Source organism: Ascaphus truei, chromosome 6 (assembly GCF_040206685.1).
Source record: "Ascaphus truei isolate aAscTru1 chromosome 6, aAscTru1.hap1, whole genome shotgun sequence".
Classification (NCBI taxonomy): domain Eukaryota; kingdom Metazoa; phylum Chordata; class Amphibia; order Anura; family Ascaphidae; genus Ascaphus; species Ascaphus truei.
The window spans coordinates 69,321,288-69,336,483 of record NC_134488.1 but is presented as its reverse complement, the minus strand read 5'-3'; the positions used below and the strand labels follow the sequence as shown (position 1 = coordinate 69,336,483).

At 40.6% G+C, this 15,196-nt stretch overlaps 2 protein-coding genes across 2 annotated transcripts in view; one reads left to right on the top strand and one right to left on the bottom strand.

The window, feature by feature from the left end:
* The first annotated feature begins 490 nt into the window (after nucleotides 1-490).
* On the top strand, nucleotides 491-6,188 carry DNALI1 (dynein axonemal light intermediate chain 1). Its single transcript, XM_075604747.1, has 6 exons — nucleotides 491-689; nucleotides 836-969; nucleotides 1,480-1,649; nucleotides 2,245-2,423; nucleotides 3,476-3,640; nucleotides 6,010-6,188. Exons 1-6 carry the CDS (start codon nucleotides 504-506, stop codon nucleotides 6,043-6,045), a joined length of 870 nt encoding a protein of 289 aa, XP_075460862.1. The 5' UTR covers nucleotides 491-503; the 3' UTR covers nucleotides 6,046-6,188.
* A 1,632-nt stretch (nucleotides 6,189-7,820) lies between these two features.
* The window catches only part of GNL2 (G protein nucleolar 2), a 31,693-nt gene continuing 24,317 nt past the window's right edge, over nucleotides 7,821-15,196 (bottom strand). Inside the window, exons 12-16 of the mRNA XM_075604746.1 lie at nucleotides 15,024-15,131; nucleotides 13,261-13,712; nucleotides 10,540-10,613; nucleotides 10,107-10,198; nucleotides 7,821-8,014 (exon numbers count right to left, since the gene is read on the bottom strand). Of these exons, the coding sequence (XP_075460861.1) occupies nucleotides 7,865-8,014; nucleotides 10,107-10,198; nucleotides 10,540-10,613; nucleotides 13,261-13,712; nucleotides 15,024-15,131 (876 nt within the window). The 3' untranslated portion in view covers nucleotides 7,821-7,864. The remainder of the gene's footprint in view (nucleotides 8,015-10,106; nucleotides 10,199-10,539; nucleotides 10,614-13,260; nucleotides 13,713-15,023; nucleotides 15,132-15,196) is intronic.

The following is a 15,196-nucleotide window of genomic DNA, read 5'->3' as shown; positions in this document are numbered from 1 at the left end:
TAAAACAACACCACTTTGCTTACCTAATTTTTTTTCTTTGATAAATAAACATTTATACATATGTATATATTTTATTTTGGGGGGTTAAGGGTGGTTGCACCTGTAGATACAAATCAGTGCAGTTGATGTCCCAGTGTAGCATGCAAAAAGTACCACTTCCTGAAAGACTCCTCCACCAACATGGCCGCCTGCTGGCTTCACCTTTGCTTTCATCTAGTCTCAATGGAACACATATAATGAGAAGGGGGGGTGTAGAGTGAACACAGAAGATCTAAAACACACATTTTCACTTTAACATTATGCCCCCTCCCCCCCACCCCCAATCTGACACAATGTAAAAACACTAATAACAAAATTAGATGTGGTATGAAGGACATCAGGCAACACGGAGTGCTCTGGTAAGGAGGGTGGCCCCTCCTTCCTGTGAAGGAACTTGGGCTGATCCAATACGAGTTGGGCTTCCGCGCATGCGCAGAGCTGACCCAGTTAGGCGTCAGATTTCCATGGTAACGGTACACAGAGGCATTGGCGACAGTGTGAAAAGTCCTGCGCTTCAGTTGTGTGCGTGTTTGTACCCCTTCTTAATCTGCTCAATCGCTTCTCTAGCCATGATCCCCCCGGCGGACTCACTGCTGAAATATGACACCCCGGTGCTTATCAGCAGGAACACGGAGAGGAAATCCCCGAAGGTGAGGAATTAACTACCCCCCTACTCTGAGACTTTTCAGATCTCTGCTATGCCCATACTCTTAATTTGAATGTAAATCAAGGTGTGCTAAACTTTAGCACCCTCTAGTGAATCTGGGCCAGAAACAATACAATGATTGTCTTTCAGTCTCGGCCTTTAAAAGCGAGTCCCCAGCAGCAGGTTATAACCACTCCAGTACCACCTCCTCCAAAACCAAAGTCCCCTACATCAGACACAACCAGACAGCCAGAAGAGATTTTAAATGCAATCCTACCTCCTCGGTAAGTTGTGGGTCTTACCTCTCTGTGTAACAGCCATAAAGCTAGAAAAATGAAAATGTTACCTTTTAAAATAAAAAACATAACCATTGCCTGAGGAATACAAAAAATGTGATCTAAACTATTCAATGCTAGTATCAATCTATAATTTAATTATCAATCATTAGTTTATATGTAATAGATTTAATAGCTAAAATCTCTTTGGATGTGTGTAATTATTACAATAATCATGCAAAGGATTTCCCGTGTCGCTATGTTGGTTGTTAACAATAACATATATACATGTAAGTTTACCATTCTTTGTAATCCCTTGTTTCCTTCAATAGAGGCTGAATTGTGCTGAAGTTCTATCTTGAAACAAATGTTTTCTAATAAGATTTCATTATAGAGTAATACACTTTTTAAAATACACCTTAAAGTTGATGACAGGTACATGCACACTAGAAATACCATACATAATGAGGGTTAAACTGGATGAAAATATCTACTCTAGCCTATGTTTCTATCATGCAGAGAGTGGATGGAGAATAGCCAGCTATGGATCCAGCAGGTGTCCAGCACGCCCAGCACCCGAGTAGATGTTGTTCACCTGCAGGAAGAGCTGGATGTGAAGCTGCAGCAGAGACAGGCTCGTGAGACTGGGATCTGTCCTGTGCGCAGAGAGCTATATTCACAGTGCTTCGGTCTGTTTCCCCTTTACATTTAATGCTTACAGTGTGGGATGTTTCCTGCAGCTGCAGTAATCAGATTGCCACAATCTATTAACAAGGGGATGAGTTCCCTGCCTAGTTCACATTTTGGCCCATTTTTACTAACTGGTGCTATTCCATAAGACATATTCTGGCCCCTTCACTCCAATAGTCCCAAAAGGTGTTTCATGGTATAGCACCGCTTAATAAATTAGCCTCTATCTTTACTTAGAAACACCTTCAGTGCTGGGGAAGCTGTAGCACATTGTGTTGCAAGAGAGCACCATGTATTGCAGTGTAAAATAGGTTAACATTTCCTCTAGTGGAAATGTCTGTAATATTGCCGTGAAGGGCTCCCTAACTCTCCAGCAGTTTAAAAATATTCCGTTATGTGAAGCAATAGAGGCCGTTCTGGCAGTGAAGGAGTTGAAGAATCCACCACCACGAGTATGGTAGCGTTTCAACAAAAAAATCAGCTCACTCCTGTGCAACACTTACCTACCCAGCACTATCCCATAACGTTATGGCCAGCCTTTGCTTTCAGTTAGTCTTCACCTTGTTTCTAATTACCAGTTTGTGTTTGTGACAGATGAGCTCATCAGACAGATCACCATTAACTGTGCGGAGCGTGGGGTCCTGCTGCTGAGGGTGCGAGATGAAATCCGCATGACCATTGCTGCCTATCAGACCCTCTATGAAAGCAGCGTGGCCTTTGGCATGAGGAAGGCCTTGCAAGCAGAGCAGGGCAAATCCGACATGGAGAAGAAAGTACGTCCCTTTTCAACATGGTGATGTAGTCTCACTGTTTTCCAAATGTGCAGTTTATCTATGCAATACAAAGCAGAACCCACAGAGCAAAATCTGATGGCAAACTTCTGGATCACGAGGGGGGAAAGTAAGGTACACCATGCGGACATGTTGAAGGCTACCATTACAAGCATTCAGGTCACAACAGGCCCACTACAGGCCCATTACAAGTCATTCAGGTCACAACAGGCCCACGTACTACCTTTCTATATAAGTGGAAAAGCAAGGTATAGTAATCCCCATTGCAGTTGCTGTTAACAAAATGTCCACAAGATGGTAATAAAGCTCTTAATGCTGCAGTCTCACCGTAAAATAAATTATTTATTTATAAAATATTTTACCAGGAAGTAATACATTGAGTTACCTCTCGTTTTCAAGTATGTCCTGGGCACAGAGTAAAACAAATAATACATGGTTACAAATACAGTTACACAATGAGCAGGGTATACATTATATACAAGACATTGCATGTATCAAAATGAGTTGCAATTACTTATTTAAATTGGCCAGAATGCACCACTCCCCAGAAGACACAGCAAGTAGTAGAGCGATTACCCCAAGAAAATGTGACAGTGTACACTAAATGTGTGACTAAGCCAGCAAATACAGCTAGGTGAAAGTGTCAAACCACATTGTTAGACTATGAAAAAAATATATATATAAAAATTTTTTTTAAAGGTGTTGTGTCAAGGAATTTTGACATCTTTCAATACTCGTCTCCCCAATTGATATAGTATAACATTGTCACTAATTTGACATGTTTTTTTACACAGTGATCTTTAAACCACTGTGTACTAGTAATGGTGCTGTGCCTTATTTAATAAAATTGCAAACTCATTCAGCATTATGGCATTGCCAACTGTATCCAATTAAATTTTTTTTACATGATAATGAATTGACAGAAAGTGAAACTGTAAAATTGCAAAGTAATTAAAATAGTGGTTGCCAGGTTTGTAAATTAAGAGGTGATCACTGTATATGCCAAAAATAACCCAGTGTGTTATTGTCTGTAGATCACCGACTTGGAGAATGAGAAAAAAGAATTCGAGAGACAGGTGAATGAACAGAAAGCGAAGTGCGAAGCTACAGAGAAACGCGAGGCAGAGAGACGGCAAGTGGAAGAGAAGAAACATACAGAGGAGATACAGTTCCTCAAACGAACAAACCAGCAGCTCAAGGTGAGGAGAGGCTTCTGAAGCCTCTTGGGTCTACACTAAACAGCACATCTCCCCCAAGAGAACAGTCCAGTCCTCTTTTACTGAATGGGGCTAATCTTCTCCAGCATGGGGAAGACGGCCTCACAGCAAATTAAAGCAACACATTTCCCTCTTATTTTATTTGCTACTAATTTTTATATGTACGTGGCGATGTATAAATCTACATTCTTACCCAAGATGGCAATATTTTAGTGCGCCTGTTACAAATCAGCAAAAATTCTGATTGCGTGCCTAACGAAATGGTCACCTAACTTTGTGCTGCAGTCTGTGAAATGCTGCAGCCAATATGTAACATTATCACCAAGTGTAACACATTGTTACAGCTTTCAGAGTAATAGTCTGCTGTTTTGAATACAGCAACAGATCGGTTTGTGATACTTTGTTTGCCAACGGGCAGAGCTCAAAATGGTGCGTCAGAGCCTGTTTAAAAAGAGGAAGTGGATATGACTTTGCTTGCTACAGCAACAATTTACAAAGTATGATCAGTACATTAAAAATGGTATTTGGAGTTTATGCACAGTATCAGGACTGATACATATATATAAATTTGCCTCAATCCTTTCCACTGTTTTTAAGGACTTGTTATATTTTACAAGTGAACCCTGCGTGGTTTGGTATAATGCAAAAGCGAAAGAGATCCAATATTTCAGGTTCAGTAGGAAACAGGCTGACTATGGTGGGCAAAATAGTCTCTAGCTTCGGCCAACCTTTTAATTCCACACAAGTCCTTCAATCCATTAAATGGCTATCTTGAGACTACAGCTCAGTAAATAACCCCTCATGTTCCTGTTTTGGGGCCTGGAATTTACTGGATGCCAAAAGGTTACAGATCAAGAGCCTTGTCCTCTGGATGATCCATACCGCACATTTGAAGCCCAAATGATGTTTTAGTACTCACTGAAAAAACAGGACGAACAATTCACAAAGCCATTATTATCTAAATGTTTCACCTTATAAAAAGGTTGTTTCAGATTGCTATTGGAGAAGCAAACCAGTTTCCACCACCTTTCATCCCATTTCCAATGTTTAACGTAAAAAACATAATGTTGCACTATCATCATATTGCAAAGCCTAGTAATCTCATTTTTCTCCTTTCAAAAGGCAGGTTTTTTGAGCCAAGTAGGAAAAAGCTAATTTAAAAAGATTCTAAGATAAAGAAAGCTCTAAAGCATTTTGAACGAACACCACCTGCATTTTTCAATAATAGTCCGAAAGGAAATAACATAGTTTATCACCACTTAGATGTTTCTTTTAGGCCCGATGGTCCAAATTATATTCTAGGCCTACTAATAAGCACAAGATGTGGTGAATTCAGGAAATCTATACCACGGCCTTGAAATGCATTGCAAACACCTGTCAGTGAAGGAGCAGAGGCCATTCATACTGTGATGAGCAAAAGGACTTTGTATAGTTTCAGTTGCGGTGCGTGCGCAATGCTGAAGACATTTATAGAGTACTTTAATTATTTTACCCTTCTATCACTATTACCTGGGGCAGAAAATGCCTTTTGGAAATCAGCTTGTAGTTATTCCCCTCTTTCAATCATTCTTAACCTGCTTTGTGATTGGATTTAATTAGCAGTCACATGTCAACCAACGGTATATTTTGCTTGTGAAATATACAATGTGCTGCCCAAAGAAGAATCATAAAACATACACTTGCTGAAAGAATTGTTTTATGCATTTATTTATTTATAAAATATTTTACCAGGAAGTAATACATTGAGTGTTACCTCTCGTTTTCAAGTATGTCCTGGGCATTAGCTGCTAGTTTATAAAAGAAGTCTGTTTCCAAAATTGTCAAAATGGACTATTCTTTGAACTTGTACAATTTAGGTTCATATTTTGTAAACCATGTAGGGAAAGAATATTCACACAAAACACACGTATTGCTTATGTATTCTCTTAACAATCTATCTTATGTCTGTATACCTTGCATGAAAAATGTAGATATCTGAAATCTTGGCTAACAGTTTAGCACAAGTTTGGATTTTGTCATTTTTTCCCCCGTTCTTAATCTTAAATTATGCAACAGCTTTGATTTATAAGGAAATCTTATCCAAAGTATTTTCCCATGGAACTATTAATTTTATTTTAGAGTTAAACTGTGATGTACATATTTATTTAAATCTTCCAGCAGTTTAAGAATAATTATTTGATACATTATATTTGCAGCGGTTTTAAGTAGCTGTAGGTTTTACTATGCTCGCAAATAATGTTCTCACCTTATTGTTCAACTTGAAATGGCATTGCAACTTCCTCCTCCCCTTTGTAACCATTTGAATGTCCAGGCATCAGGTACCATACTCTAACCAGGATTTTGTTTTTCAGGCTCAACTTGAAGGTATTATTGTGCCCAAAAAATAAGACAAGAGTAACATCTATGGACAGACCGTCTGTGATCCGGACTGTTTCCCAGTGCAAATTCCAAGAAACCAATGTATCTTTGGGACATTTTTAATTGTACTTGGCTGTTGTATATAATAAAACCTCCCCAATCTGTAATGAAACACCTCAATGTTTTTAATATTGAAGTTCTTTTGAAGATAAACGTATTACAATCGTTTTCCAAGTCGGCTGTTTGCACTGCCCGTGTCGAGATTCTTAGCAGGGAATCCTCCATGCACCAGTTATCAAAGCATTGCAGATGTCTACAGACCATGTGTGTAATAACATAGATCAGAACTGTCCAACTGGCAGCCCAAGGGCTGGGTGTGGCCGGTCTGAATGTTTAATCTGACTCCCAACACTGCCGATAAATCAGAGTAGCAGGAAATGAATGGGACCTATTCATACTGTACAATAAAGAAACAGAGGGCTGGTAACAAATGCAAGACAGGCATATAGATAGGGTTGCCAGGTGGCTTCTCCAAAAATACTGAACACAATGGTGAAACGGTGCAATGCGCTTGATACACACCCCTCTCCGCTCCATGCTGTTTCCTCCTCTCCTTGGCCCCAGGCTACGGATACCTCCTACTGATTGGTTGCATTACCAAGCAGCAGCCAATCAGGATGGAGGAAGCTACCCAGCCCCCTAGTAACAGCCCTGCTCGGGGAAATTCCACGGCCCCTGAAGCTGATCGGGTCAAGATGTCCAGAGAGGTAATACCGGACACATACATGTCCAGTATTACCTCTCATTTTTTACTGGACAGTGTCCAAATACAGGACAGTCTAGTTCATACTGGACACCTGGCAACCAACCCTACGAGAGGGTACTATAAAGTAGGGATAGGACTATAAGTATTGCATCTCACTTAGACCCATAAGAGCAAAAAAATAAATAAAGCAACACATCGCAGGTAAGTATCAAAATACTGTATTGTACACAAAAAAAAAAACCTGAAGTTTCGGTCCTTAGAACAGGACTTTCATCAGGGTAATAGATTTTTGTGTACACTACACTATTTTGATACACATACCTGCGATGTGCAGCTATTTTTTTTCTGATCCATGGGTCTGGGTAAGATACAACTTTATTTCCCATGATGCGTGCACTTGGCAATATATGCCTATGCCGGCTACTTGCACAATTCGGAAGTAACTGGATATGTCCAGGGTTGGTGGCCACTCAAGTGATTAAGTAAATTCATTTTTGCATCTGTATTTTACTTGATCAAGGTTCCAGAGAGAAATAAAATGTGTATGAAACTATAAATAGAATTCCACACCGAAATGCCTAGATTCAGTACCATTTTCACTGCAAAAGCTGAACAGTGCTGTTTAATGTATTATTTTTCTCCTTCCACTGAACGCTTAGAGGGTGGTTTGGGCTTGTGTGCATGATATACAACCCTTAAGCTTGAATATACTAGCAAGAGTCCATGGTTTTAATGAGTGCTGGGAACTACTTTTTCTGCCATGGTTTTAATGGTGTTTGCAGTGTTTTCAAAATCTCCTTTTCATGTGCTCCTGTGAGGTGAGGAACGTCTGAAGTTTTGAAAGGCCTGTACACACATTTTAAATACATGTTGGTATCACAATCTGTCACAAATCTACACTTACCTGGGAACCAGTACAACTTTGCTGTAAATAGTAGCAAATATTTGAAAAGTGAACAAGAGCTTCACTTGGTGTGATAGGAATGTCAGAAATTGACAATCCCACGGTTGCTACTTACAGGAAACAGAAAGATGTGCTTTAGGAAAGTCTGACCATTTTAATGAGATAACAGATACATTGATCATTGCTTCTGCTTAGATTTTGTGCGTCCTACTTTCTGGCCGTCTGAGTTTATATTCTTTTTATTACGGTTTTTGTTTTTCACGTTGTGAGTGTCATAGTACCGCACTCCGACTTTCTTTGTGTGCTGCTGCCTCTCTAACCTTCTCCTCTGCAAAAGAAACACGAAAGCAAATCAGTGGAAAATGAATGCACAACACAGTTATAACTTGATGAGACCAAGGGATATTATTTAAACTGCCATGAACGACAAAAAAGACTGCAGGTTGTAACATTAGACTGTATAAATCAATGCTTGTGTGTGTTGTGATCGCCTTTCTACAAGGGTTTCTGAAGGATACTAATACAACGGTTCAATGGCTTTGTACATTATTTACAGGACTAGGAATTTGAAATCAAGACCTTTTCCTGAATATAAACTAAAGCTATTTGACCTCTATGAAAGCAAACAGGCTGCACTGTATTATGTTAAATAGTATCCCAGCTTCCAAACACTCCCTATAAGAAGATATTCTGAAACTTAAACAGACTAAACTATGCAGATCATTGCCATGTTACAGTGGTGAGAAGGTTTGTGAAACACAATAATAATTATGGAAATTCCATAGTTTTTCCATGACAACCTTCTTGAATAAAAAACAGTCCTCTTAAATATCCAATAGTGTTTATATTAACCAATTCCATGTCTTTTCAAACAAAATGATGTATGAATTAGACAAAGTAATAGGTGCAAAGTAAGCGAAACCCTGGTTTTATCAGCTACATTAAAGGGGATATTTAGAATCAGGTGTTTAAATAATTAGGTAGATCTTCAGGTGAGAGTTTGGGAGGCCCCACCCTATATAATGATCAGAAACTTTGTGAGTTTGGTCTTCACCATACAGGTGTGTGGAAACACATCATGCCACAATCAAAATAAATCTCTGAGGACCTTAGAAAAGCAGTTATTGATGCTCAATCTAGAAAGGGTTACAAAACCATTTAAGGATTCGGGGCTCCATCGATCCACTGTTAGTCTACAAATGGAGAAAGTTCAAGACTACACATTCTACCCAGCAGCGGTCGTCCTACCAAAATCTCTAAGAACAAACCAACAAATCATCCAGGAAGTCACAAAGAACCCCAGAGTAACATCCAAGGATCTGCAAGCCACTCATGCATTGGCTAATGTGAGATCATGACTCAATTATCAGAAAGAGACTGATCTTAAGTTCATAAGAGCACATAGATGATCCACCACACTTCTAGAACAATGTTATCTGGACAGACGAGTCAAAGGTAGAACTTTTTGGCCTTAATGAGAAACGTTATGTTTGGCGAAGACCAAACACTACGTTATAACAGAAGAACCTCATCCCAACCCTCAAGCATTGTGGAAGGTGTGTGATGGTTTGGGTTCTGCTTTGCTTCCTCAGGACCTGGGCGGCTTGCCATCATTGACACAACCATGAACTCTGCATTGTATCAGAATACTCTAGAGGAGAATGTCAGACCATCCGTCTGTGAGCTGAAGCTGAACAATGATCCTAAACATACAAGCAGAGCTACAAAAGAATGGTTGCAGAAAAAAATTCTGCGTTTTAGAATGGCCCAATCCACGTCCGGATCTAAATCCCATCAAAATGTTGGGGCAGGACCTGAAGCGAGCGGTCCACGCAAGGAAGCCCTCAAATATCAGAGTTGAAGTAGTTCTGTAAGGAGGAATGAGCCAAAATTCCTCAAAACCGATGTGAGAAACTGGACAAGCAGTTACAGGAAACGCTTAGTTTAAGTAATTGCTGCTCAAAGGGGTGCCACCAGGTACTCAATCGAAAGGTTCACATCCTTTTCTCACATGGATATTGAATGTGGAATTATTAGTGGATAAAAAAAAGTTGATAAAGTATTATGTTTTTGGTCATTTGTTTGATCAGGTTATCATTATCTGCACATTGATTAAGATCTAATAACATTTTAGGTTTGAAATATGTGAAAATCCTAAATGGTTCACAAATGTTTTCTCGCCACTATATAGGAGAGAAAAAGCATCTCCTCTGCGGTGCTGGTAGGACGTGCCTGCTCCCTGCACCTGAATCAACAATAACATTAGTGCAAATATAGCAGTCCTTGGGCTCAGAAGCTGTAATTACAGCTACTTGGATATTTCTGTTCTTACCACATCCTGTTCACTTTGAGAATACCCAACACAAACCGCTGCTTCAACAAGTAGCAGACAAGTCAATACACCAGGAAGGACCATGTACCTCTTTTGATGTAAGTTTCTTGCATGGTTTTTTACTTTCTTGATCGTCGTCATCTTCGTACTGTTTTCTTTTCGTCCCTTTTTTGTCACCGCCTGAGAAGCAGATGAAAAGGCCGTGCATTTTAAACATTTGCTACTCTTGGAAGTTGCATCTTAGCCCATTTGCTGGCAGCAAAGGGGGTAAATCATCTATTGAAGTACAGAAATTAATATAGGTCATTTCATAAAATGTTGAAATACCACCACCGGTTATCTTGGTTCTGATAAATTAAATGTAGTAATTATATGGTAAGAGAGAACTTTTGGAAAATAATTAACCTCGGTCAGGATGCTGCGGGTATCCTTTAATTAATTAACAGTGACAAACGTTAACAGTGAGGTGCAATTAATTGCAGTCTATAAATCTTGAAATGAGAGCATATATAAAAAAGTACCTTCATCTTGCAGTTCTTCATTGGATTTCTTATTTGGTTTTGCAAATAGGTTTTCAGTCAGATCTTTAGGGAGTCTGAAGAAAAGAAAATGATCACTGTGTGACAGATAACTTAATCAATGAATATACTGAGCAGGGAAAAGCAGGGGGTGGTAGGAAGTGATCAACTAAGAGCCATACTAGTAGACAGTGTGATAAGCAATAGTGATAATAAGTGGGTGCAAACTGTTAACTGAAAGTGAATCAGAACATAATTGAGAGCACTCGGTAGTGTGTGTTCAGGGAGAAATGCACACCCCAGGTAATATAAAATATAGCTTTGAATATAGCGTTAACACTATACACTACAAAGCTATATTTTATAATACCCGGGTTGTGCATTTATGTGCCTTTCTCCCTGAGCACACTACCTAATATTCTAATATACAGAACACACAATACAGACACAAGGTCCATAGCCAATTTGCTGTATACCCTCTGCTGCTTGTAAAAGATGATTTTAACCAAATTCATATGAAGGGAGAGGTTTTCACAGCATAATACATCGTGCACATAAATCGACCCCGAAGAGTTTCAAATATGATAACCATGCTAGTTTTTCTCCCACTCAAAGGTCAATATAAAGACCCCCCCTCCTATTCTTCCCCTTTTGGAGGTATTAAAGATGTATTCCTATAAATTCATGCAACAAGTACCTCTAATAGCACAGACAGTAAGAGGTCAGTCTGATTAAAGGTTTATGCTCAAATGTCTACTATGAATAGCATTTATAATCTTCTGCACTCGACCAGAAAAGCAGCAAAACACCACGCACTACATCTTTTTTTGTTCTAGGATTGAAGCAGAGTGTCTCTGGAGCTGAACCCCATTAATTTCAGCTCCGGCGACCCCCTGCTTCCGCAGATACCTCCGTAGGAGTGCCGGAATCTCTTCAGCCAGGGAACTTGTTTACCTAACGAAATGGCGGCATTTAACTGTCCCACTGGTCAAAATGAAACGATAACATCATCCTTTGCGGCATCCTATTTAAACTCCAGAGATACCAACACCCCCCTATGGAGGCATCTCTGTAATCAGGGCGCCCCAGAGCTGACATCAATGGAGTTCAGCTCCAGACACCCCCTGCTTCAATCCTATAAGAAGAAAAAAGATGCAGTGCAAGGTGTTTTGCCGCTTTAAACTATTGTTGATCTACAGTGGCAGCCGCCTTTATCCTCCTGCGGCCGCCACCGCGGGCTTTTTAAAAACGCAGCGGCGCGCGGCTTTTTTCCCCTCAGGTTTCCCGCGCCGCGGGCGCTTTCAATGATAAGCGCCATTAGCGCTTATCTGATGATGCGGCCGCCGCGCGGGAAACTCCGATAAAAAACGGAGAAACTCCCCGCAATGAGCCGGGTAAGCAGGAGAATAAAGGCGGCTGCAACAGTAGGAGACTTACTGCTATGAATAACGGTAAAGTTTTCCCCACCCAAATAGACTAACCAACTCATTCATCATAATTTGTAGAATATTTTAAAAAAAATAACCTGCTCCAAAATGTATTTAAAGCTAATTTTGTATTATCATGCAATCGTGTACCCCATGTGCAACCTTATTATAATTGTTTAAAAAATGGAATAGATTAAGCAGTAATTTATGGTGGAGGGAGGGAGGGGAACAGGGGGACAGGGGGAGGGAGAGGGAGAGAGTTTTAGGATCGTAGTGGCAATTCCTTTTGACATTCAAATCCATCCTTTAAACAAGGAGTGGCCAACTCCAGTCCTCAAAGGCCGCCAACAGGTCAGGTTTTAAGAATATCCCTGCTTCAGCACAGGTGGCTCAATCATTGGCTCAGTCAACAACTGAGCCACCTGTGGTGAAGCAGGGATATCCTTAATACTCAACCTGTTCGTGGCCCTTGAGGACTGAAGTGAGCCACCCCTGCTTTAAACGTTGTGCTTTGGGGGCAGTGAAACTGTTAAAACCGCTTTCATTTTCTGTTTTCCTGGAAGGGCTCTCCACGTCTGCATCGCACAACCCCAATGAACGGCATGTTCCGTGTTTTGGGGTTTTGTTTAACCAGTGTAAATGTATTGATTATACTCTTCATTTAGCATGGATTCAAATGTGCCAGCATAACAATTTTTCATTAGCGAATATCTTAAAACAGATTCAATGGCGGTCGTCCCAAAACTTCACATGTGCTGCAGATTTACTTCCTTGCACGAGTGCTAACGAGAGAATGTTACTTATTCATTCGAAATTGGAAAAGCCCCAATCGAAAAAAGCAAGCAGTGAATCATTAAATTTAATAAGCGAACAGTCTTTAAATCCCTTTGCTATGTTTCAAGCCTCAACAAACATCTTCAGAATCCCAATAAATAGAATATCCCAGCCAGCGCTCTGCGCGCAACCTGGCGTCGCCTCCACGTTTGAGCACTGAAAAATGAACTACGGTATCTAGTAACAAATGTCACCCTGTGCTGCTCCTGTGAGATTCTTAGACCAAGAAAGATATTGCTGTCACATGGCCAAGTTCAAAGTGGGGGTTAAAAGGTGTACAAACTGAACCCACAAATGCTCCGATTTGGAAAGTAATGCGATTAGAAAAAGCAGCCGATATAGGGCAATTCGCATCTATACGTACACGTGTGCATTGGTTTACAAATACAATGCAAGAAGTATAGGCCGAGATAGAGGTGTGTATATTTACGAGCGCACACATTTTCCACATCTCATACAATACCTTAAAGCCGAAAATCTTTTGGCTTTGGCCTTGTCCAGGAACTTTTTGTACTTTGCGATCTTATCATCTAATTCCTTAAGCAACACTTTCGGGGCCTGGCCTTTGGCCCCCGATAACTTTTCTTTGGATTGATCGCCGCTGTCCTCATGTAGTGCCTTGCCTTTGCTTGGCTCTTCACCGGCTTCCTCCTCTGCAGAACCCTCCTCCTCGGACTCCAGTTCAGAGAGGTCTGATATTCCATCTATCTCCAAGGGTACCAAATCGTCCTGGGAGTACTCTGGTGCCACGCTGATCTTGCCGAAGTCTTGTTTAACGTGTGACATGAGTTCTTTCATCTCGTTCTTGGCAGGATTCGCTTCCTGGGGTTCTGTAGTTACATCTGCAGGCTCGGCGGTCTCCTCGCTCACACAGGTGTCCGCAGTTGCTGGAGCTGGCAGTAAAGACTGTGTGGGCTAATCAAGAAGAGTTTAACACAATTACCAATGGCTTATCTTTTTCATGGTGCCCCTTTCCTTGTATAAATAATCTAACCCCTTGACTGCCAGAGAAGCAAGCAACGCTATGCATTACCAGCCTCTAACAGCAAAGCAGTTAGCAGCTCATGATAGACAATCACACATAAGTGAGCACGGTGTAAGACTGCTGTGATTCCAACATCTTAAATAAGATTGCACTAACAATTACAGCTGCTGACCCTTTTAACATGTCCCTAAGGCCCTCTAACGTCACTGCACGGGAGGACGTATCTGTGGGACAACAGGGGAAAAGCAACATACAGAAGTGTGAAGGTTCTTGTTTAGGTCTGAGTGATGGAACCAACCCAAGTTCTATTTTCCTTACAGCAAGAGAGGTTTGTGTGCAGTTACTTCTATTACACACTAGTGTGAGGATTACCCAGAATCCCTTGCTGCAGTGGAAGCATTGTATGCAAACAGAGAATGGGGAAAGAACAGGTTGCAGATCTGTCTGAGACATGTAAATGTACTAAGTGATATTTTTTTACATTTCCTGTACACTGTAGGATGTCACTTTTTTACCCACCGTTACTTTTTTTAATGTCTGATTGAATGTACAATTGTTGCTCTATTACATTTGGAATCTTTGTATTCTTTGGCCGGCCAATAATACAGCACAATTTGCACCGTCACAATGGCTGGATGAACGCAAAAACGAAATCTACCTGCAGACTCACCGATGAGAGATTAAAACATTAAATTCTTCTCACTTTTAAGGCTTTACATTACGCTGCCCATCCTTACATCTCAGCCCTAATTTCTCAATGTGCACCATCCTGACTCTTACATTCTGCTCAAGGATATCTTCTCTGTACCCCTTTTGTATATAAAGCCCTCTCACACACTGCCCCACACCCCTGGAATGCCCTTCCCCTCAATATCCAACTAGCACCCTCTCTATCCACCTTTAAGATCTATCTTAAAACCCACCTTCTTAACGAAGCATACAGGTAGCTATGTGGCTGATACTATACACCTCATACATCGACCGTGGCCCCTGCAGATGCCCTTACCAGAACACCCTCCTACTGTCTCTGTACATTTTTTCTACTTACCAATTAGATTGCAAACTCTTCTGGGCAGGGACTTTTCCTAATGTTACTTTTATGTCTGAAGCACATATTCCCATTGTGTGTTATTTATGTCACGTGTATTACAGCTGTGAAGCGCTATCTACATTAATGGCGCTAAATAAAGATATACATACACCATCGGAAGTATTATTACAGGATTATTTAATGAGGATACCTGTGCAGCCGGTTCCGCATTTGGTGGTTTCACAAAGAACGGTATCCTTCCCCTTTGCCAGTCGTTGAGCACCATTTTTGATACAGTTTGACGATCAGGTTCTCCCCCCTGTAATCAATAAAGGCAATAAATGAACATCACGATATGACCAAAAGGCAAACTAATTAGGATGT

Excerpts from the sequence above, each read along its gene's own strand:
- DNALI1 (XM_075604747.1), top strand. The coding sequence starts at position 504 with ATGGTAACGGTACACAGAGGCATTGGCGACAGTGTGAAAAGTCCTGCG. Across the intron at positions 690-835 it reads CGGAGAGGAAATCCCCGAAG|TCTCGGCCTTTAAAAGCGAG; the intron begins GTGAGGAATTAA and ends ATTGTCTTTCAG. Across the intron at positions 970-1,479 it reads AATGCAATCCTACCTCCTCG|AGAGTGGATGGAGAATAGCC; the intron begins GTAAGTTGTGGG and ends TCTATCATGCAG.